The 23,797-nt window shown below is 45.4% G+C and overlaps 1 protein-coding gene across 1 annotated transcript; it reads left to right on the plus strand.

Moving 5' to 3' along the window:
• The first annotated feature begins 1,743 nt into the window (after nucleotides 1-1,743).
• On the plus strand, nucleotides 1,744-19,241 carry USP35 (ubiquitin specific peptidase 35). The gene is made up of 11 exons (XM_065729921.1): nucleotides 1,744-1,802; nucleotides 2,089-2,782; nucleotides 3,787-3,922; nucleotides 10,423-10,552; nucleotides 11,515-11,616; nucleotides 13,536-13,694; nucleotides 14,413-14,606; nucleotides 14,725-14,818; nucleotides 16,381-16,487; nucleotides 17,006-18,215; nucleotides 18,892-19,241. Exons 2-11 carry the CDS (start codon nucleotides 2,101-2,103, stop codon nucleotides 19,060-19,062), a joined length of 2,985 nt encoding a protein of 994 aa, XP_065585993.1. The 5' UTR covers nucleotides 1,744-1,802; nucleotides 2,089-2,100; the 3' UTR covers nucleotides 19,063-19,241.
• Nucleotides 19,242-23,797: the final 4,556 nt, after the last annotated feature.

Below are 23,797 nucleotides of genomic sequence, written 5' to 3' on the forward strand. Positions count from 1 at the left end.
GCCACTTGAATACTTAATGTAGTTTGAAGATTGTGGTGTTTATTATTATATATCACCATGCATCTTGAGTGTTGTTTTAATACAGTTTTAAAGTGGCAGCATGCATTGTAAATATCACCTTTTTAAGGGCTGCCTGGATGGCATCTTCTGTCCTAGCTTTACCTGGCCCACGCTCATGGGCAGTTTGGTGTATCCTGATGCCCAGTAGAAATGTGGGATTGTTCAAACACCTCTGGTAACTTTAAGGCAGTTAAGAACTTTGTTCTGTGAAGCCTGTGTTGGTGCAGAGACCATGGACCACCACGAGGTCAACTCAAATGGTCCTCCATGTGTAAATATGACGTCCTAAAGTCAGTATGAGAAAGTACAGTCTTTCTTAGTCAGGAAGATGGTCTTCCTTCCTTCTGGCGTCTGCCTGGAGCTGCAGCTTCCTCTAAAAACGTAGCTGGAAGCAGACTATTCACACTGAAAACTTGGGTGAAGATTGACAATGTTAAAACTGGTGACCATTGTGATATTTGTTGATCCGTGAGCTACAGACAGGACAGCTGTGTCTCTCAATTTCTGTAAGCTCAAGGTTTGCATCTGGCCTAGTTTCTTGCCCACCTGCATGAAGATACCTACCAGAGGAGAAGACAACCTCTGGCTCAAACACAGGCTTACTCCAGGGATGGGATGATCCTTGTATTGCAGCCTCTGAGATTCCTTCTGCTTTTCATCAGTGAAAATCAAAGTTGAGGTATGGGATCATAGAATCATGGGCTGGCTTAGGATGAAAAGGACCTTAAAGATTGCTGAGTCTCAATCCCCTGCTTTGGGCAGAATTGCCAGTCACTAGATTAGGCTGCAGGTATATGCCACCTGCATGTATACTTTTGATTAATGCAATGTCACCCACTTGAGGAGCTTCAAATGCTTTGAGAGTGTCATTCAGCCAGTCCTAGGAAGGTCTGCATTAAGAAGCACAGCTTGTTGTCCTTATTTTGCAGACTGGGAAGCTGACAGAAAAGAGACTTTCCTTGCAGTCAGACAGATAACTATGGATGGACTTATCCTGCCTTGATCTCTAATTTAGGTAATGAAGATGATGCATGCTTCTCTTTTTCCTCTCCCAGGGATGGTTTCAGGCTATATGCAGGAAGGGACAGTCTCACAGTGTTTTTGGACATCATGTAGCACTGTGGGGGACCTGCTGTTGTTTCCTGTAATATGATTTAGGAAATTCTGTCCATCTGATTTTATCCCTCTGTTAACAGGGTTTTTTGTGCAGCAGTGCATCCAGCACCTGGCTATAAATGTTCTGAACTGTTCCAAGGAAAGCCTTGGGGGCTTTTTCAGTACTCTCTAACACTTTATTGCTGTTGAGTCCAGGCTGTGACGAATGGGAAGCTTTGCCTGACTCTGCAGTTTCTCCTCCTTGCTTTGGTCCTGCATACAAATGTGGAAAGTCCCTGGAGGACTGCCAGTACTGCAGCTCTCCCTCTGCTCTGAGCTGGGGCGGATAACAGCATGGTGTAAATGTTAAATGTATATCTCTTCAACTGTGTGCCTTTCCTTCCCAGGGCTTTTCTCCTGCAACTGAGAAAACAATCACTGGGAACATCATTGCCTCTGGAGGGCACCTGAGCCAGCAGACACCAGTTGAAGACTTTGATTCTGCTGTTTGCTTCCTGATCCCCTATTCAGCCTCTCTTACAGGTCTGAGGAAGCCTGTTTCTTGTGGGAATTGGATTTTGTGAGCCTTGGGACACCATCTTCAGCTGCTGAACCCCTCAAGGAGAAGGAACTCATCCTTTCCTAAGGTCAAGTGTAAGGTTCTAAGAGGTTTACAGGACAACAGTGCTGGAGTATGTGACGAATCTGAAGAAGTGCTGCTTTTGTGCATTTGTTCCAGTTTTGTATCTTTGGTCACAACTGAACATCACCAGAGTGAAAACTTTTCTGAAAACCAACACAAAAAAGTTAGCATCTTTCTAGTGTTCCAGACAAGTCCCAAGCTCTGTTTCATTGGCTTTTCTTGCAGACTTGGTCTTGAAAGCTTAATAGACCTCACCTGAACTAACCTGCAACTCTGATCTTTTCTTTCAGCTGGGAACAAAGATGGATAAGATACTGGAAGCTGTGGTGATGTCCTCATACCCCAACAATGTGAAGCAAGGGCTTGTGAGGCGTGTCATTGAGGCATCGAAGCAGCCTATGGACAGCGAGCAGTGCTGGTCCATGCTGGAGCTGTGCACCAAGCTTTATCTCGTGGGGGACACAAAATATAAAAGAGAGATCGGGAAAGAGGTTTTGGAGGTCTATGGCCACTACCACCCAGAGGAATTTGAGGAGTTCTTCAATGTCCGCTTCCTATTGAGCCTCCTCCAAGAAGGCTATGGGCCTCTGGGGAAGAGAAGCCATTATGTACTTGATTATATCCAGTTAGGACTGCAGTTCATCTTGGAAAGCCCATCAGCAAACAGCATTTTCAGCTTATTGAGGATCGAGGTGCTCCGGAAAGTCTGTGAGAGGCCCAGCCCCAAGCAGTGTGCAAAGATCAGCAAACTCTTAACGCAACATCCTCAGTGCATCCCCACGGGCAAACACCAGGTCCTGTTTTGTCAGCAGCTGATACGGTGCATTGGGCAGTTTCAGTGTGTGTCTGAGGGGGAAGAGGACATCATGGAGTTTTTGGAGCAGGTGAACAAGGTGAGCGGCCTGCTGCAGAGGATCTGGAGGACTCAGACCTCAGCCATCCTGCCGTCGCTGAAGGAGCTGTTCACTATCATTTCCTCAACAGGTAATAATAAGGAAAGAAATGAGGGCACAACTGTAGATATTGGCTTTGACGAGGAACAAAAGACTTTAATTAGTCTTGCTTGATTATGATCCTCTCTGATGCCTCTCACTGTTACTCAGAGCCTTAGGATAACAAAAAAAAAAAAAAAAAGCACTGGGTCTCTACGCAGGAGCTGTTACCTGTTTTGAAATACCATGTTGCACAAATCTGAGTGCTTGGCACTCTCAGCATCAGCTGGGCTTAATGGAAAGTGTCTTCTTTGCAGAAGGCTAGAGTGGGACCCAAAAGCATTCAGCAATATCCCTCTCAGATGGCTGACTCGATGGGACCTCTCAGCCTGCTCACTGGGAGAAAGTAAGAGCAAAGCTCACTTTGAGGACTTACTTTTCTCCAGTCTAGAGGTGGAAAGCCGTGCTATCTTTCTGGAATGTGGTTATGTCTGAAGGTGAAATATATTAATCCAGCCTCTGACATCTTTAGATTATTGCAGGAGGACTCAATGTGTTTGGAAATACCAGTGCCTTGAAGGGTCAGACTCTCTCCATGTAAGCAAGCACCCAGTCTAGCTATTTTTAAGCCCATGAGGAGATGGGCATTCCAATGTTCCCTCCGTGGAAACCTCATCTTTTTGAATGCACTCCAGGCAGGCAAACCTGCAGTCACATCCCATTGCAATAATTGCAGTAATTAGTATAGAGAAAGCACCCGGAAGGATTATGCGTTTTAGAAATAATGTTCTTGTGCCTGTGGTTCCTGCCTCCCTTTGGGCTGTATATGACATCATGCAATCATCTGCTGCCACCCAACCTCATTCTGTGCTACACTGGGACTCGGGGAATTGTCCTCCTAGTGCAGCTGAACATGAACTCCTCCTGGCTGATTTATGTCAGCTCCATTTATGAAGTCGGGAATGATTTGGCTTTTAGAGCTGAGAAATGACCTCATGTGCCTGGTTTCTCTGATGACTAACATCTTCATTGCTGGCACTCATCCATGTCTTGCAGAGGAGCAGGAGGTGCCATCCAATGCCTTGGCCAGCGTGGTCCAATTTGTCCCTCTGGAGCTCATGGATGGTGTCATAAGAAATCTAACCAACGATGACAGCATCACCGATGTGCAAATGATGATGGCCATTGGCAGGTAGGAGAATTAATGAATGTCACCCTCAGTCTGGAGAAAAAAGCTGTCCCAAAACTGCATTGGGTTCCTATGCATAGTTTAATCCCCAGATTGTAGCAAAAGCCATTTTGGTTGGTGTTGTCTTGTAGAGAAAAGAGGAATTCCAGGATCCTTCCTTCCAGCCCTGAGGGCTTGGAGAACTAGAAAAAGGGCTATTGATGGTGATGATGATGATGACAATGATGTTTCTTGGTTTCTTTTTTCTAAGATATAAATAGCGTTATGGGATACATAGCATAAGATATTTTGAACAGAATTTTTTTTTCCCTACAGAGGTTGTTAAGGACCTTTTCTTCACAAAATCTCCTTTAAATAATTTGATGTTGGTCCCTGTATCCCTTCAGAGGGACACTGCCCTAAGTCATTGGCCACAGCTGAAAACCCTGCAGAATTTTGATGTCCAACTGTTTCAATGAACACTCCATGACCTCCATCAGATGAGTGAGGTGCTGCTGGTCTGTGTCTTGGTGCTGTGCAGTGTTTATCCTCTGTGCAAGAAGAGTTGATGGTGATGTCAGGGCAGTGGGTGAAATACCACTTGTTATGTCAGACTTGGCCCTCACAGAGCCTCACAGAGCAATCTGATATCACCAGATCTTCCTTTCACATCTGTGTCCAAATCCTACAGCTCCACTTCACCCCCAGTACATTGGTCCACATTTGGCTAGGAGCATCTCCAACCCATGCTTTCCTCAGAGGTCTCCACTTAAGTGGATGATGTTGATGTGCACTTAGCCCAGGGGAGGTGGTGTGACGTGGTCTCATTGGAAATATCTTTTTCTCCCTGTTCCTACCAGGGTTTTTCTCCCTCAAGTAGCGTTCATGACAGAAGCCCACATTATTCCCAATGGGAACCTCATGTGCCAAGAAGGAGATCTCTGACTCTCACAGTTGTCACAGGATCCAGAGCAAGCCAGGACAAGCATTGAAGTTAATGGTTCAGTTCTCAACTTTCTCCCTCTTTTTCTCCTTTTGGGTTCCTGTTCCCAGATTCTGCTGTGAGCTCCCGGCAAGAAATCCTCTACGAGCACTAGTGTCTAAATATAGTGCTTGCAAAATCAATTGCATCATTCCTTAAAAAATTCTTTGTCACACCAAAGGATGAGTAAACGATTACTCGGCCAAGATCTGTAAGCAGAGCATGCACAATGTCATTAAGATCACTTAAGAGGAACGTGGAAGTTTTGGTGGCGTGTTTATAGCCATCAGGTGCCCCATAAAACTGCACGGCTGTTGGCCTTTGGATGAGTGTGTGCTGCATACATGGAAAAATAAAGAAAAATGTACAGGTTGAAGGGGTCTTTCTGCTCAGGATCCCTGGCAGAGCGGTCAAGTGAGGAAGTTTCTTCTTCCAGAGACTGGGTTTGGGAGTTCATGGCCCAGGAATGAACTGGATGTGGGGTGGAGCTTTGGATTTAGAGAACAAATAGTGGTTAAAAAAAAAGCAAGCCTGGCACCTGCTGGTGTAGATGTACATCACAATCTCTCAGTTCCCTTTACATTTTCTCATGGTTCACGTAGAGCCTATTAATACGTATCCATAACTTCAGAAATACTGATTTGTATTTCTGTTTCTACTTTTCTTTTTATCCTTATGGTGTATGTGTTTCAAAGGGCTCAACTTCAGCTGCAGAGAGCTTCTGCCATCACAAAGACAAGATCTTGCTGCCTCTGGAAACAGTGACTTGAACTTTTAAAAGCTGAGCATGCCACGTCAGTGACTCCTTTGGAAAAGTAGGGCCCTGGCTCATAAAAAGTTTGTGGATCTTGCAATGTGGGAAGTGCAATGTGAATTTAAAAGTGTTTGCTCAAACTGGCAGCAGGTGGGCAGGATTGTAATTTGGCCATTAATGGTGGAAAAAAATAGCTTATAATGGACAAGGTTATTTTATGCCTGTGTGAAAGGAGATAGGTGAAGGAAAGCCTTCAGATCCCTGAATCCATCTTCCTGCTTTATAGGTGTTGATATTATATCCGTTTCATGAGTGCTCAACTGTAATCTTCAAAGCAAGAAGGGATTTTACTCCCACTGCTTTCTTTCATAGCTGTTCCACCATTTGATTGCTTTAATGGTTCAGATTTCTCTTCTAATAGGCAGCTTATATTTATTTCTGGTCTTCCTATAGCTCTTTTGATTTCATGCCAGCATAAATAGCTGCAGTGTCTCTTTTCCTTCGCTGGTGTTTATTTGTTCAATGTATGCTCAGAGAGCACCCTCATCCCCTCTCTGCTTTCCAATGGCTGTGCTGAACAAGCCATATTATTTCAAGCTTTTTTCTCAGGAGCGGTTCTTCATTTTCTTGACTGGATTAACAGGCTTTTTCAACACCTGCTCCCACTTCAGTTCATTGGTCTTGGATATGGATGTGCACCGTGTTCCCAGTGAGTTCACCCTGGCTTCAGACAGTGGCTCGAGAGATCATCTAATATCTGGCTTCTCTTCTTCAAGCAGATGAATTTCCATTGGGGAGCAGCCATTTGTTGTTATTTCCTTCCCATGTGCCTTGCCTGTGTTTTGAATGAAAGCATTTCATCCTTGTTCTGCATGTCTAATCCTCGGGGTCTTCCTTGTGGTGCTCTGATCCTCCTGTGTTGACGATGCCTCCCAGCTTTGACATCGTCATAACTTTCACCACTACATTCAGGATGTTTGTGCCAACACCATTAGGTCCTGAAGTACCCTGCTTGTTCTGTATCCCTGCAGATACATAAGGTCAGATGTGACCTTATGTTCTTTGACAAGAAAATTAGATATCCTGATAAATCTCACTTTTGCCACTTTGGTAAACCCCTGTGGCATGCTACCCCTTCTCCTCAGTCATTCCCTCATTGCCTGTCTTTATTACCTTCATTACCTCTTCCTTGTCACTGACCAATCCCTTCATCTTGCTGAAAACAAGAAGATGCATTTAGTTTGGAAGTTGCACCTAGAGGCCATATGATATCTTCAGTCACCATCACATCCCCCATTCACAGTGACTGTATAACTATCATTACTCCACTCTGATGTAACTGTCTGCAGAAGGTTTCCTGGTATTTGTTTTATGATCCAGCTTGGCTTGATTTTTGTTATTTCTCAGTATCCCAACATATTTTGCTCTTCAAGCTTTATTTATTGGCCAGCATTTCTTTTTTCCCCAGTTTCTTGTAGACGTGATTTATTCTTGCTCTTTGCCTTGGTTGGTTATCCACACTTGCCTTTATGCATCTTGCACAAGATTCAGGCTTGTAAACAAATGGGGCTGATTGGGTAAGAGAGCTGGACTGATATCTTCAAAAAAAAGGTACTGGAAAGAAAATGATGAGCAAAGTTTGACCTTTGAAGCTCCCACGCCTTGGTTACCTTGAAGTTCTTCTCAACATCTAATTTAAACATGATTTTAAAAGATGTTTAAATAAGTCCTTAAACAACCTGTCATCACTCAGTCCAATGTCATTTTCTTACAAGTGACTCTTCTGTGAACTATTGCAGAACCTTGACATCTTGTTGGCTGAGTGGCTGTAGTATAAATTCATTAGCTATGCTATTTGGTAATACCTGATTTCTGTGAGGCTATTTTCTTTCATTAATGTGATTTGGGGAATCAGTGTTTCCTGTAAAGAGAAGATAAAGAGGCAGATCCCACTGGTTTTCCTTACTAGTAGTAACACAGAGATAATTATCAGCATCATTTGCTCTCTAACAGCAGCAATGCAAATTAACACTGTCATCACATATATAGATATTCAGCTCCAACTCTTTATTACAGCTCTTAAAAAACAGAGACTGACCTTCTAGTGACTCCTGTATTCTAAGATGTATTCAAAAATCCACAAAGCAGTGCTATGGTATATAGAGCACCAAACCAGCACTAAAAACCTGAACTCAAGTTGACTGAAGTTAGTGGAAGAAGATTCAAGTCCACTTTCCACTGTGAACTTGAATCAGTTTCTCTGGTGAACCTCAGCATGCTGATGGCATTGGGGTAATCCTGTTTCAGTCTCTGTTGTGCTTTGAATAACATGTGATGGATGGCCCATCCTTAAAAAATGCTAAAGGCTAGGCTAGATGGGACTTTGGGTCACCTGGTCTGGTGGGAGGTATTCCTGCTCATGGCAAGGAATGGAAATGGATGGCATTTGAGGTCCCTTCCAACTCAAACCAGTCTGTGATTCTGTGATTCTAAGTTTAGATTTAGATTTAAAAATTAAATTTGGATTTAGATTTAGAATCACAGAATCACAGACTGGTTTGGGTTGGGAGGGACCTTTAAGATCATCTAGTTCCCACCCCCGTGCTACAGGCAGGGACACCTCCCTCTAGACCAGCTTGCTCACAGCCCCATCCAGTCTGGCCTTGAGTGCTTCAAGGAGGGGACATTCACACCCTCATTGGACAACCTGTGCCAGTGTCTCACCACCCTCACAATAAATAATTTCTTCCTGATATCTAGTCAAAATCTACCTTGTTCCAGTTTAAAGCCATTTCTTCTCATCCTGTCACTACCCACCCATATAAAAAATCCCTCTCCACCTTTCCCGTTCGCCCTTCCAGGTACTGTAAGGTTGCAGTAAGGTCCCCTTCAAGAATTTTTTTCCTCCAGACTGAAGAGCCTCCAACTCTCTCAGCCTGTCCTCGTAGGGAAGATGCTTCAGCCTTCTGATCATCTTTGTGACCCTCTTCTGGATGTATTCCAACAGCTCCATGTTCTTCTTGTGTTGGAGTCTCCAGAGCTGGACACAGTACTCGAAGTGGGGTCTCATTAGAGCAGAGAAGAGGGGCAGAATCATCTCCCTCATCCTGCTGGTCACACTTCTCTTGATGCAGTCCAGGATACGGTTGGCCTTCTGGGCTCCAGGCACACATTATCAGCTCGTGTTGAGTCTTTCATCAACCAACAACCCCAAATCCTTCTCCTTAGGGCTGCTCTCAAGTCATTATCTGCCCAACCTGTATCTGTGCTTGCGATTGCCCCAGCCCAGGTGCAGGACCTCTCACTTGGCCTCGTTGAACTCCATGAGGTTGGCATGGACTCACCTCTCAAGTCTGTCCAGGTCCCTCTGGATAGCATCCCTTCCCTCTAACATGACAACTGTACCACACTACTTGTTATCATCTGCAAATTTGCTAAGGATACACTTGGTCTCACTGCCTGTGTCATCCACAAAGATGTTAAAACAACACTGGTCCCAGCACTGATCCCTGAGAAACACCACTCTTTACTTGTTTCCACTTGGACACTGAGCTGCTGTTTGCAGCTCACTGAGTGCAACCATCCAGCCAATTCCTTATCCAGTGAGTGCTCCATGCATCAAATCTATTTTTTTTTCCAATTTGGTGACCAGGATGTCATGCAGGAGTGTCAAATGCAGAAGTCCAGATAGATGACATCAGTTGCTCTTCCTTTATCCACTGATGCTGTCACTCAATCATAAAAGGCCACCAAGTTTGTCAGGCATGACTTACCCTTGAAGAAACCACGCAGGTTACCACCAGTCACCTCATCTTTATTTTCTGTGTGTCTCAGTAAGGCCTTCAATAGGACCTACTCCATTAATAGAGGTGAGACTGACTGGCCCGTAGTTCCCTGGATCTTCTTTTTTTCCCTTTTCCCCTTTTCCAGTCAGGAGGAACTTCACCAGACTGCCATGACCTTTCAAATATGATGGATGGCAGCTTGGCAACTTCGTCAGCCAGCTCCCTCAGAACCTGGGGATGGATCTCATCAGGTCCCATGGACTTGTGCACCTTCATGTTCTTTAGATGGTCTTGAATCTCATCTTCACTTATAGCAGGCAAATCTACCTTCTCCAAGTTCTTACCATTGCTATCTGTAGCTTAGGTGGTGTGGCTAGAGCCCTTGCCAGTGAAGACCAAGGCAAAGATGTCTTTGAGCACCTCAGCCTTCTCCATATCCCTCTTGACTAGGTATCCAGTTTCCTTCTGGAGAGGACCAACATCCTCCCTGACATTCCTTTTATCACTGATACACCTGTAGATTTTCTTCTTGTTCCCCTTTATGTCCTTGGCAAGATTTAATTCTATATGGCTTCTAGCTTTCCTAACCTGATCCCTGGCTGCTTGGACAACTTCTTTGTAGTCCCAGGTAACCTGTTCCTGCTTCCACTCCCAGTAGACTTTCTTTTTGTGCTTCTCTAAGTCCAGGAGCTCCTTGTTGATCCATGGGTTGTCTGCCTTCGTTTTCCTTGGGATGCACTACTTCTGGGCTTAGAGGAGATGGTCTTTGAATATCAGCCAGCTTTTCTGTGCCCCTCTTCCCACCAGGGCTTTCTCCCATGTCACCCTGCCAAGCAGTTCCCTGAAAAGTTTGAAGTTTGCTCTCTAAATACCACATGTGGAACCTATCTTTTGGCCATCCCATTGACTGGGTAGGAATTCAGAGAAAATTTAACCCAAAGTGAAGTCTAACTTTCATAGTATATGCATTAAATTTACTTCAAGAGTTTGGCTTTCATTTCAGGATGATCGACTGGGTGTCGTGGCCCCTGGGGAAGAACATAGACAAGTGGATCATTGCTCTGCTGAAGGGTTTGGCTGCAGTGAAAAAGTTCAGCATCTTGATTGAAGTTACTCTTTCAAAAATCGAAAAGGTCAGTGGGCATCTTCAATATGACTGCAAAAAACAAACTCCTTGCACCTGGGGTATCTCCTTACCCTTTAATTGAATAAGGGTGAGGTATAATTTGAGATGTATAGGAAAGATTGTGCTATACCAAGGAGTTTTGCAGGGACCATCGTGCCTACTGCACACTGCATATGCTGCATTACTGTGTATGGGGTAGTGGACTACTGCCAGTTTTGCAGCTAGGAATGATGTTCTCCAGAAATGCCCATTTTGGCCATTTAGTTTAGCTCCTAATAAAGGGAGCTGGGCACTGGGAGTCAGGCAGGTTCTTGCTTGAGTGTGTTGCTTAAGGATTTTGGGTCCTACTACAACTGAAAGCCCAACCTGATGTCCTTTAGGGCTTGGTTTTCAGAGGCACTGACATCCTACAGGTTATGAAATACAACATGCCAAAGAATTTAAAGCCAACCAAACATGGAAATCTTGTACAGCCTGTCCTTGGGAATGTAAAACGCTCTCCCTCAACTGTACCTGGGTCAGTGCTGGTTGGCTTGGACAAAATAGTATGCAATTTAGCAATCCATATCATCATAGGACAGTTTTAAAGCCTGTGCCTTGGCCTTATTTAATTTAGCAGCACAGACAAACCTTCACTTCTATTGCCAAACCCTCCTTTGGCAATGAGTACTTTCCACTGTCTGAAAGCTGTATGATCATATTAGTGGCCACTTCAAAAATATTCTCCATTCTATGGTCCCACTGTTCCTCCCTTTGTAAGATGGTTTCTTTATGGTGCTTCAAGGCTGTACTCTGGACAGGAGATGACTCTGGACGCCTGGCTTCAGGCTGCATGCTTTGATATCCAGATAAGTTAGGAACACACCAGTAGATGTGGTATATGCCCAGGACTTCCATTTCCTGATAGACCCTTCACATTCACATTGTGATGCCATCCTTCCTTCTCATTTGCTTTTTTCTTCCCACCAGGTTTTCTCCAAACTGCTGTACCCCATTGTGAGAGAGGGGGCTTTATCTGTCCTACAGTATATGCTCTTGAGCTTCCAGCACTCCCATGAAGCGTTTCATTTGGTAAGGATACTTCCAACCTGTGGATGAATTCATTGCCCTAAGTTGTAGGACAACATGGTTGGGAGGGAGCCTAAGAGTCTGAATAATGCTGTCAAATATTGAATATTTCCCTAGTTTGCTTGATTTTGTCACGTGATGTAAACCCAACCCTCTTCTGCAGCCCAACCAGCAAAAAGCCCAGTGGAAAAAAGGGCCCAGTGGAGCTGGTGCTGTAGAAGCAAGTCCCACCCATCACCATTTCTTGAAGTCCTGAGGCATCTTCCCAACCACCACACACCATCAATGTAGTAAGACTTGAAGACAGGATCAGAACACTTCTAACCATGAACTATCCACTGTTAAAGGCACAAAAAGCCCAAACAAGCCCCAGTTCCAACAATAGTAATAACAACTAACGGAAACTAACTAACAAACAAACCCAAACCACACACCCAACAACCACTTCTAGCAACTTTTTAATCTCCTCTTTTCATTTCCACAGTGGTACTTCATGTATATATGTTTACTGTTGAAACTAAGGCACAGCTCTGATTCCCACCAACATTGCCCCTGGAATGCTGTAACTGAAAAGCAGGGCTGAGGGCAAAGGTGTGCTTGCAGAGACTGAACTGCTGAAAGAAGCAATGGAAAATTACTGCTAATGATGCTTGGTACTGTACGTTTGCATTAAAGCTCTTACTTTTGGCTTTTCACCTGCATTTCAGAGGATAAACAGATAATGTTGGAAAACAGCAGAGCTAGCCAACATTGTCAACTGGTGTTTTTCTTTTCTCAGCTGGAGACACTTTAACTGAGCCCACTTTCTTGAGGAACCCCTCAGTTTCTAAAAACAGATGTTCCAGTGAATGATCTATAGCTGAGTGTCCATAATTTGAAAGACTCCAAAAGTCACCAGTCCCTCTCAGCCTGAAGTTTCCATCTGCAGCCCAGCAAGCACAAATTTTCCTCCCTGCTCAAAACAAAAGAATGAACAACAAGTTTGTCATTCTTCTTATCTGTGTTTGCCCTGTCATTTTGAAAGAGTTTTGAGAACTGCTTCAATCACAGCTTGGCAAAAGATTGGTGCATAAAATGGCACTGGCCTTCATTCATTGCCCTCTCCAAAACTTTCCCATTGGAAAGGAAATAGTTAAAATGCTGACATTTTGAGGAGAAAGAAAGACAGAGAGGAAGAAGAGAGAAAAGGGGAGGACCAGGAGATGGGTGGGCTGAGGGTTCTGAGCCTCCACTCCAGAACTGTTCTGGGGTAAAATTAAGCAAAACAGAAAGATGAAAAATGCTGTGTAATTTCAGGGTTACTCCAGCACATCTGCTGTGCTGGGAACAAGTTTTTAACTTTCTGTGTGGCTGCAGGGTCAGCAGAGGGTACCCGTGAGCAATGTATCATTCTCCTTTTGTTCTGCTTGCTCATGTTTAAGTTTTATAGATGAATGCAAAATAACAAATGTGCTTTTTGTGGGCCTGTTGCTACCCATCCAACCATGCCAATTCCATTTTATTTTATGCAGCATGAAATAAAATGCAGCATACCAGATAACACCTTTTGTAGGTTAGTTCACCTGCTCCGTTGATCTGAATCCCTGAACTTGTTACTCAACATGTAACATTCCTTTCCAGTGTATGTTTTAGGTAGATATTGAGCTGCACAAATATTGATCTGCAATAAGAACGGAAAAGACAGCACAAACTTGCAGGTGTTGTACAATATGAAACCCCTCAAGACTGAGAGCTCTGAATTTGTACTGCTAAATATGACTGAAGATTTGCTGTTGAGTTCTTAGGGTGAATGATGAAGTCTGGCACGGGATTGAAGTCAACTTCTGTTGACTGTCCTTTCCTCCTGGATCTTATGATCATTCTGTTAAAGCTTTGTGAATTACTTGGAGCCGTTTTTGAGATAGTGAACTCTCCTTTTCCAGCTGCTCCCTCACATCCCCAGGCTGGTGGCCTCACTGAAGAAGGAGGACTCCAACTCTGCCACCAGCTCCCTGGAGCAGCTGGCTGAGCTCATCCACTGCATGTTCTTCCGCTTCTCAGGATTTCCAGATCTCTATGAACCAGTGTTGGAAGCTATCAAAGTAAGCTATTTGCTTCTTGGCTGCTTTTCTGTACTGCATATGGAATCATACAATCATTTGAGTTGAAAGAGACATTTCAGAGGCCATCTGGTCCAACTCCCCTGCAGTAAACAGGGACACCCACAGCTCCATCAGGTGCTCAGAGCCCTGTCCAGCCTGACCTTGGGTGTCTCCAGGGATGGGGCACCACCACCTCTCTGGGCAGCCTGCTCCAGTACTTCACCACCCTTATAATTAAAAACAAAATCTTTATATCAAATCCAAATCTCCTCTCTTTTAATTGAAACCATTTTCCTGTTACAACAGACCTGACTAAGGTGTCTGTCCCCTTCTTTCTTATAGCCTCCCTAAATAGAAATAACATCTCAAATTGCAGCATAGTACTGTTCTACTGGCAGGAATATCCTAACCTCAGCACTTCAATATGTGGCAGAAGAAAAGGTTTATGGTTACAGATTGAGCCCCATGTAGGCTATTTGACTACATTTTGGGAAGAGACTTCTTTTATGGTGGGTCTGCAGAAGTTCTTGTCATGACTGTTGGTTTTATCTATGGTTTTAGTCTTGAGTGCTTCTAAAATAGTAATACCAGTAGCTAAAGCAGCACATTCCTGTGAAGAGCACCAGGATGAGCTGTGCCATGGTCACCTGCAGCAGAGGAGTTTTGCATTTGCCCATCAGCAAGATAACAATTGGTATCACTGATCTCTCTTTCCAAGGCTCTTCCAATTCCAAATGAAGACCGAATTAAACATCTCTTAGGACAAAATGCTTGGACCTCCCAGAAGAATGAGCTGGCCTGCTTCTACCCACGCCTGGCCTCCAAATCAGAGACAGGGAAGATCGGCTTAATTAACTTGGGAAACACTTGCTACATGAACAGTATCATACAGTCTCTTTTCATGGCTTCAGAGTGAGTTTTTGCTCCCTTGTTCCCACTTAGGACTGCTCCAGGGTTGCTCTTTGCCCTGCCATTGTGCTTTCCACACTGATTTTCCATCTTGTTTTGCATCTCTGGTTGTCTTTTGCAGCTTTCGCCATTCGGTGTTGCATTTAACCGAGGGCAACTCCCAGCCCCTGATGACAAAACTCCAGTGGCTCTTTGCATTTTTGGAGCACAGTCAGGTAATTATTTCATGTTCTAGTTATTTGTTTGGGCTGTCGGCTGCGGAAAGGCTCGTCTCCAAGTTGCTTCCTGCCAACTCTAATGTGTTGATAAGGAGCTGTAGATCTGGGTGCATTTTTATAATGGGACAAATTTTGTTGACAGGAAAGAGCCTAATTTTGGGGGTGGAGGAAGCAAAGTGAGTTTCGAGCTCCTGTCATCTGTGAAAGTGAGCTGTGTTCACACCAGGCTGCCTCTCTTCAGCCTCTGGCCTTCCTGGCTTTCACTGATGCAATCACTAATGTTTTGACAATGAAATCAATTCGGTAATAGTTTACATATGTGGCCAGCTGAAAAATCCTGTTGGTGTAAAACAGCAGTTTCTGTTTCTTGCTGTGCAGCAATGAAGAATACCTGAACAACCTATTAGTCCCCTTGCCTCACTGCAAATCACAGAATCACAGAATCGTAGGGGTTGGAAGGGACCTCCAACCATCTTCCAAAAGACATGAGTTTGAATGTCACTTGTTGTGAGCCCGTTTACCTGTACCTCTCCATTTTCCAACACTTGGCTGGCAGGTTTGGCTTGTCACACCGTGGTGGTACACCATTACAAATCGCTTTAAGGGGGGAATATAGAGACTTTCTTAACTTGAATATTTGGTCATGGCAGAGCCTGTTTTCTCAAAGCAGGCTCACCAGGTTATGGTGTGTTTGATGTGCATTAGCATATTTGCCCGTTGTGTATTTTGTAGACAATAATTTCCTAGTAATTTCCTGTAGTCTTTCTAGATATTTTTATTTTGGGGCAGTACTTAAATCATTTCTTCAGCCAGTGATGGGTCTTTCACCATATTAATTAAAAGACAGTTTCCTAATGGCACTGATTACATTATCTACCAATGCAGATTACCTGCCTGCACTGATCAGAATGATGGGTGAAAGTTTAATGGATTTTTTTTTTTTTGCTTTTTTTTTTCATTAATGGACTCGGTATTTAATTAAGGATCAAATTAAGTTCAAGCTGAATTAAGTAGAAGTCTCTGAGTCAAGAACACAAACCATTTCAAAACTGAATGAAGAACTGTTTCTCAGCAGTGTGTGGTGATAGGGTGAGGGGAAATAGCCACAATCTGAAGCACAGGAAGTTCAGCACAAATGTGTGTGGGAACTTCTTCACAGTGCAGTGATGGAGCACTGGCACAGGCTGCACAGAGAGGTGGTGGAGTCTCCTTCCTTGGAGATGTTCAAGACCCACCTGGACATCTACCTGTGCAGCCTGGGCTAGGGAGCTGCTTTGGAAGGGGGATTGGACTCTATGATCTCTGGAGGTCCCTTCCAACCCCTACAGCTCTGTGATTCTGTGAAATAAATGCATGGAAAGTTCATATGAGCATGTGTGTGATACGTACTGGTAAAACTGAGCATATGGAAGCTCTCATCCTCATGACAGTCAAACAAAGGGAGGTTCAGCAGGGCTGAAATTCATCCTTCCAATCCTGGCTGCAGCAAACCAAGCAAGTCTTCTCCTGTATGAATTGAGACCCAGTGGCTTAAATGTGTTTTTCCCTCTTGGTGCCAGCGACCTGCTATCTCACCTGAGAGCTTCCTCTCTGCCTCCTGGCCACCCTGGTTTACCCCCGGTGCTCAGCAGGACTGCTCGGAGTATCTCAAGTACCTCCTGGATCGGTACGTGGCAAGCAATCCAATTTTGGAGCCCAGACATGATGATACCCCTAGACTTAGTGTAATATGAAATGTTGACCCATGTGAAAGCAGTGCAAGGGGCTGAGATCTGAGAGGTTTGGTGTAAAAGATGAGAAGGCCTTTATGGCTTTATGGACTTCTTTATAGAACTCCATGCCTACCTGTGGGTAAGAAATGAGTTCAATTTGAAATATTCTGGAATTACACCAAGTTCAGAGGAAAAGTGTTTGCCTGACAAACCTCCTCTTTAAAGTGTTGACTCTGCCTTTCTTTCACCTAAAAATCCCTATTCCCCAGTGTCCTAGTGATGCCCCTAGGAGTGGAGTCAATGCACTTTGACCATCTCTGCTTTCTGCAGCAGTACACTTGGCGTTAGACCCCTGTTGTCAGACAGGTTGTCACACGTTAACTTCAACAGGTAGTGAACAGAAAGCATACTTTAGAAACTAGTCCTTTATTTTTTATTGCTGTGTGTTGCAATCCTTTTTCTTCTGCCAAAGATTACACGAAGAAGAAAAAACTGGAAAGAGGATCTACCAGAAGCTCAAGGAATCCAGCTTGATGTCTCAAGCCACGGAACATCATTACTTAAAAAAGACATTGATTGAGAAGATGTTTGGGGGTAAAATGATGACAAAGATTCGTTGCTTGAAGTGTTTGAATGTCTCCTCCCGAGAAGAAGCATTCACAGATCTGTCGTTGGCATTCCCCCCGCCAGATAGGCCCATACATGGGCCAGGAAGCACCTCTGTTTTACCTGTAGAAGAAATTGGCCCACAGTTTATTGAGCCCCCCAAAAACCTAAGCCAGCTAACAGGGTCCCCCTGGGTCTGGAGGAAGCCCCCTGTATCTGGAGATCCCACAGCCCAGCCTGTGCCAGTGGAAACATTGAGTTTTCAGGAGTCCAAAGAACCAGCACATCCCTTAAGCAACAATGCTGTTGGTGTGAATACAACCAAAGATCCTCTCTTGGTTATTGGGGAGCAGACTTGCACTCCTAAGGACTCCCGATCTGTCCCGGATTTAATCAACTACTTTCTGTCCCCAGAGAGATTGACAGCAGAGAATAAATACCACTGTGAGAAATGTGCTTCCTTGCAGGATGCAGAGAAGGTGGCAGAACTGACAGAGGGCCCGCACTACCTCATCCTCACACTGCTGAGGTTCTCCTTTGACCCTCAGACCATGAAGAGGAAGAAGATTCTGGACAACGTCTCCATCCCTGTGGTGCTCAAGCTGCCCATCCTCATCAACTCAGAGGAAACCGAGGACATTTGCCAGCGTGGGAAGGACAGGGCTGACCTGGGCAGCACCTTTGTGTCTGTTGTGTATGACCTCTGCAGCGTGGTGGTGCATTCAGGCATCTCCTCCGAGAGCGGCCACTACTACTGCTACTCCAGAGAGTGCACTGATGCTGTCCCCCGGGTTGGGACACCAAAACTGGCTTCTGACAAGCAGTTGGACTTTGAAATCCAGTGGTACCTCTTCAATGACACCAGGGTTTCCTTCTCCTCCTTTGAATCAGTCAGCAACGTGACTTCTTTCTTCCCCAAGGACACTGCCTATGTGCTCTTCTACAGGCAGCGGCCAGGCAGGCCAAGCTCCCCACTGCATGAGGCTGTGGCAGAAGCCAGCCACCTGCACAGTGAACCTTCCCTCAATAAAGACTTGATGGAAGCCATCTCCAAAGACAACATCCTCTACTTGCAGGTAGATCCCAGGTGTATACAGATTGCATTTTCCCATTGAGAGTGGGTGTTGAGGTTGATGTATGGGTTCAGCAAGACAGACAACGTGAGGCTCAAGAGAATGACTCAGTGACGCCTGTCCTGGGCAGCTCTGCATCACATTTTCTCCAAGTGTCCAGGTGTGGTGGGTGCACCATGGCAAAATAAGATGACAAAAGCTCATGTAGGTCAAGATAAGTGTAGGGAGATGGCTGAGTGTTCACCATCGTGGGCCAAACAAACTCAGCTCAGGGAAGATAAATTTAATTTGTTGCCTCCCTCCTGGGCTGTGGGTAATTTCTGCTCTCTGCCTGGAGCACCTCCTGCCTTCCTTCTGCTCTGACCTGGATGGCTGCAGGGCAACTTCTCTCTCATTTCTCCTTCCCAGAAATTCACAATGTTTTCTACCTGGCTCCCTCCTCTCCAAGGGTGGCTGTCAAAGGGCTGATTTTGGATCACCCACATGGTCAGAGAGATATGACACTTTGATACATCTCTCCTACCAAGTTCGAGAGATGAGTACATGGCTTAGCAACCTCAGTTTAATTTGGAGAGAACTTGCAGGGACAAATGGGACACTCCAGCGAAGGAGAGAGCAGATCCCCAGGGGGCATTTCCATACCAATAACAGCAATCTACTTCTGTCATTTCTTCTACAGGAGCAGGAAAAAGAGGCACGGAACAGGTCTGCTTACATTTCCACCTTGCCAAAATCCCCGCTGTGGTGGAGAGATTTTGAGAGGGACAAGGATGACGACAGCTCATCAGGAGGGTGCAGTCCTGCGGCGGGTGGAGGAGGATCTGGCTCTTTCCATGGACTCGTCTTCTAGCGACCGGTATCCAGCAGTCAGCACATGCCCATGGGGCTGAGCCAAAGCCAGAAGCTCCTCTTCCTCACCTCGGTGACAGCGAGCAACTCAGAGGAGGATTTGGGGAAACAGTGAAATAGAAGAAGACTCAGGGGCTGATGTTGTTGGCACCTGGAGGGTCCTACTGCTGCCTATGCACTTAACGCCTTAAACTAACCCCTGCAGCTAAGCGCCTGCGAAGACGAGCAGCTGCCAACAGCTTGGAGAAGTGCCCTTCTGCTTCAGCATAGCACTGTCTTGCCCGCTGCCACCAGTATGGGGAGGGGATGGGGATAGGGCTGAGGATGGACCCAGCAATGTCTGGGGGGCTGGAGACCGCTCACGCACGTCCCATCTGCAGTCCTTCCTGTGGCAATGAGTTCTAGGGGACATTTCGTGAGTTGTTTTATTTCAATGTGCTTTTGTGAGCCCGCCTTGATGCTCATCTAGTGGTAGGAATGGGCTGAAAAAGGCCCAGCAGCCAATATTGCAATGCTGGTATGCCAAGGCAGTGAGCCAACAAGCTTGCTTGGAGGCAGTGAGCAGCAGCAGGTCAGCCTGGACAACGCTGAGGGTCACAAAGTGCTCCCATCTACAAGAGATGGAGCGGCTCTGGTTGGTTCTTTTGGCCTCTGGATGTGAGTGTACGTGGCAGACCCAGCTGTTTGTCCAAGTGTGTCTTTAGGACCTGGTTCCCCTGGCGTTTCCTAGTATCTGGGCCAGATCTGCCCTTTGAAAACTGGGCTTTCCTTTGGGATGCCTTGAGCTAAGACCCCTAAACCCACAAGCTATTTCTTAAAGTACTGATTTGCAAAGAAAGTAATCCAACCAGAACAACTGTATGCACCCCATGTAAGTACATATTACATAAACCAATGCTTTATAGAAATCAGTCACAGAACAGGGGTAGATTTTGGTGTCAGGAGCCAACACAAGCCCTGGGCAATGTGTCTATAGGATTGTAGCTCCATCCCACCATGCCCCCTGCCCACTGTCTCAACCTGCCTCTTACCTGCATTTCTAGTAAAGGTTTCTTTAGCTCAAGTGGCAGAAATTTGTGCCTTTGGTCCTGTGTGCGGGGCCTAATCTTGACTGTGGGGAGTCAGGGTGGAGCACTGTTTTGCAGTGGAGGAGAGGACCAACAGATATTGCTATGGGGTGGGATGGGATGGGGGGGAGTGCAGGGGAGAGGGGATGTAAGCAAAGGATCGAATCTCTTGCTGTATTGTCTCATATATTATTTTATTTTAATTCCTACGTATAAATAAAGGGAAATAATTCAACATAGAGGCTTACTCATTGCTGCCTTGGGCTGAAGGTGTCAAAAGGATGAGAGAGGATTCTTTTGTTCTTCCTGAGGATCAACTGCCCATTGGGATCAGTTCCTCCAACTGGCTTTGCTGGCTTGGCCTTTCTCAATGCCCCAAATCAGATCAGTACAGGGGCAGCAAAGTTGTCATTCCAGAGGGCCCAAAGCAGCAGTCCATGGTCACTGAACAGAAGTCCTTCAACTTTCCCAACATCCAGGTTGGATGTTAGGACACTGGGGACAATGCTACATTTGGGACTACGCTGAACATGGAAATATAACCAAGATCATTACAAATCACATGGCAAATGTCTGTATATGCTGTCTGCTGAGGATTGCCTGCTACCTTTGGAGAGGATGTGCGGGTGGGGAGCAGGGAACCACCCACAAAGGTCTTGTCTGTGAACCCCTGAAGCAGATACCGTCGTAGCTGTAATTCACTTTATCAACCAGAAACATCTCCGTTGGTTTCTTGCATCACGAAAATCCCTACCCTCATCCTCATGTGCATCACCTCACGGAGTGGACATGTGCGGCTGTGGGAAATAGGTTGTGACATGACCTGAAGAACGTTTCCAAAGCTTCAAAGCGCTGCCTGATTCAAACGGATCTAGTTTCCTCCTTCCACCCCTTCATCGCCACGCTGTCAGTCAGCAACGAGACACATCATTTTGTTATCATTCTTTTATTTTCTTGTTGCTTTTCTCCTGCATATACAGTACTTAAAAACGAGATCACTTTCACATCAGTCATGTACCATGTTTATTAACAGCAAAAAAAAAAAGGAATTATCTAGGTTTCACTCAAGACTGATTTACAGGATAAATAATTGTTTGCAATTACTTAAAAAAAAAAAGAAACCAACAACAAACAGCAAAGAATAAATTAATTAACTTAAGTGATTAGCTGTCCACAGTGATTTGAAAACTTCATAACCATTCCAACAGCGACACCACAAGAAGACATGTACTGTACAGTTTGCCACAGATTATTCTTGTCCTTCCTTCTACAAATGGAACGAAAATCCTCTGCTTTCAGAACACAACATATCCCTGCTTCAAAGCCAGGGCTTTGACCCACCTTTGCAGCAGGTTAAGATACAAATGGCAAAAGCTATCCTACTTTGGCTGGGTCCATTCCCACCCAATGATGCTCGAAGTCAGTGGGGTCTGTTGACTTTGCCAAGAGCTGAGTGGGACATTGCTAACTCTAAAGGTTTGTCCTTACCCTACGGGAAGCATCAACGTGTTTCCTGTGGAGCCCTTCTCCATGATTCTTTCAGGCACTGTGTCCCAAGGGCTCCCAAATTAAATGTGATATTTTTGGGGACCACGAGGCAGCAGAACACCAAAGCTGCACTTATGTTTTTTTCCCCCGTTCCCTCACTCAGGAGAAAGCCCTAACAAGTGTCTTTTTGTTTCTTTTTTTCTTTCCTCGTGTTGATAATTACACATGAGATTCTCAATGAGTTCTGCAGAGCAATGTTATTGTGTGGTGCTGGGCATGGTAACTGCAGTGTCAGCTAATTAAATCTCACCATGCACTTGTGAGGTGGGGAAACAAGTACTAAGTACGAAGGATCTTCATTTTACAGGCTGGAAGTGGGAGTTAGTTTAAATGAACCTCCTGGGCCCACCTGAAGATGAAATGTGGTGTCACCTGAAGGGCAATGAAAAAAGGGTGGTTTATTATCTTCTGCTGTTGGGGCAAACCTCTCCCTTCTAGTCAATCCACATGGCCTACGAATGCATAATATTTCTGTTATTTTAGAAATAGTTGGCTTTGAAAATTAAGAGCCTGCTGATTGCAAGTAAGCCCATCAAAAAGCAATTTTAGCCCAAGAGATGGAGCCACAGGGACCAGCTCCTGCTCCAGAACTTGCTGAAATTTGGGCACAGTGTTGAGGAAGGCTCATTGTAGGTTGGCAGAGGAGGGCTGGCTGGTGACACTTTGCTACGTATCAGCTCTTCTCCAAGAGAAACCACTGAAGCTGGAACCCAATTAACAGCACATCCCAAGGAGCCCTGAGCAAGGATTGGACATGAAGGACAATTGGACAGAGGGATGGACTGCTTCAGGCTGTGGAGAGCTCATGACACACGTGTGCACATCTCTGCCTCTGCCTCGTGATTTGATGCTGGACTGCTCTCTCAGATTTGCTTGGCTCTTTGGCAGCCACGCATGTCATAGAATCCTAGGGGTTGGAAGGGACCTCAAGAGATCATCGAGTCCAACCCCCCTGCCAAAGCAGGTTCCCTGCACCAGGTCCTTTGGCTCCACACCTTACTGTCGTTAGTCTCTGTTTTTTGCCCTTCCCATTGCAAATAGGGCTCCCCTATAGGCACAGCCTAACTGCACTGTTCTCAAACCGACTGTGTTCCTCCAGTACGATGCACAGCGGAGCTATCAACTTTTAGAAGGAAAAGCAATATCACCAGGTGGGAAAATGTCAATGCAATACAAATACGACTTAAGAGAAGCACCCACTTATTCCTTTCACAGACTAAGGAACCCAGGCAGCTATTTCACAGTCACAGAATGAGAATCACAGTTGGTGCTGGAGGAACCTCTGGGTGCCTCTGGCCCAGTCCTACCCCAGCAGGGACACCCAGAAAAGGGTGCCCAGCCCCACATCCAAGGGCTTCTGGAGATTCCCAAGGAGGAGAGCCAAACCTCTCTCTGGGTCCCTGTGTCAGTACTCAGTTCATCTAAACATCTTCCCATCAAAGCCCATGTATGTGGTGGTTTAACCTTGGCAGGCATTTAAAGCACCACACTGCTTCTCACTCACTCCCTCTGCAGTGGGAAAGAGAAAGGAAATTGAAAAGGCAAAAGTTAGATACTTCTTGATTGTGAGAAAGGCAGTTCAACAAGTTCTTAAAAAATGGATGGAAAGGAGAGAGAATTTGCACGATGCAATTGCTCATCATCAGCTGACAAATGCCCAGCTAGTCCCTGAGCAATGGCAGCCCTGGAAAATTCAAATTTCTCCCCAAGCTTTATTGCTGAGCATGACATCATGTGGTATGGATTATCCCTTTGGCCACTCTGGACCAGTTGCCCTGGCTGTGTCCCTTCCCAGCTTCTTGTACACCTCCAGCTCCTCACTGGCAAGGCAGCACTAGAGGCTGAGAAGTCTCCTTGGCTACGAACAAGCATTGCTCTGCAACATCTGATAACAACATCAGTGTGTTATCAACACTGTCTTCATCACAAATCAGGAACATAGCACCATCCAAGGTACTATGAAAAAAACCTCTAAACTCTATCCCAGCCAATGAGCCATGCTCAACAGGTGGCCAACCAGAGCCAACTCTTCCCTGCACACTCAAGGGAGTGGGACCCTGGGATGCAGGGATGCAGGTGGGGCTCCAGAGGGTCAATGTCAATGTCAATGTCAATGTCAAA

The sequence above is a fragment of the Cyrtonyx montezumae genome, unplaced genomic scaffold (assembly GCF_038088225.1).
Source record: "Cyrtonyx montezumae isolate F1298 unplaced genomic scaffold, pur_monq_1.0 scaffold_12, whole genome shotgun sequence".
NCBI classification, from domain to species: domain Eukaryota; kingdom Metazoa; phylum Chordata; class Aves; order Galliformes; family Odontophoridae; genus Cyrtonyx; species Cyrtonyx montezumae.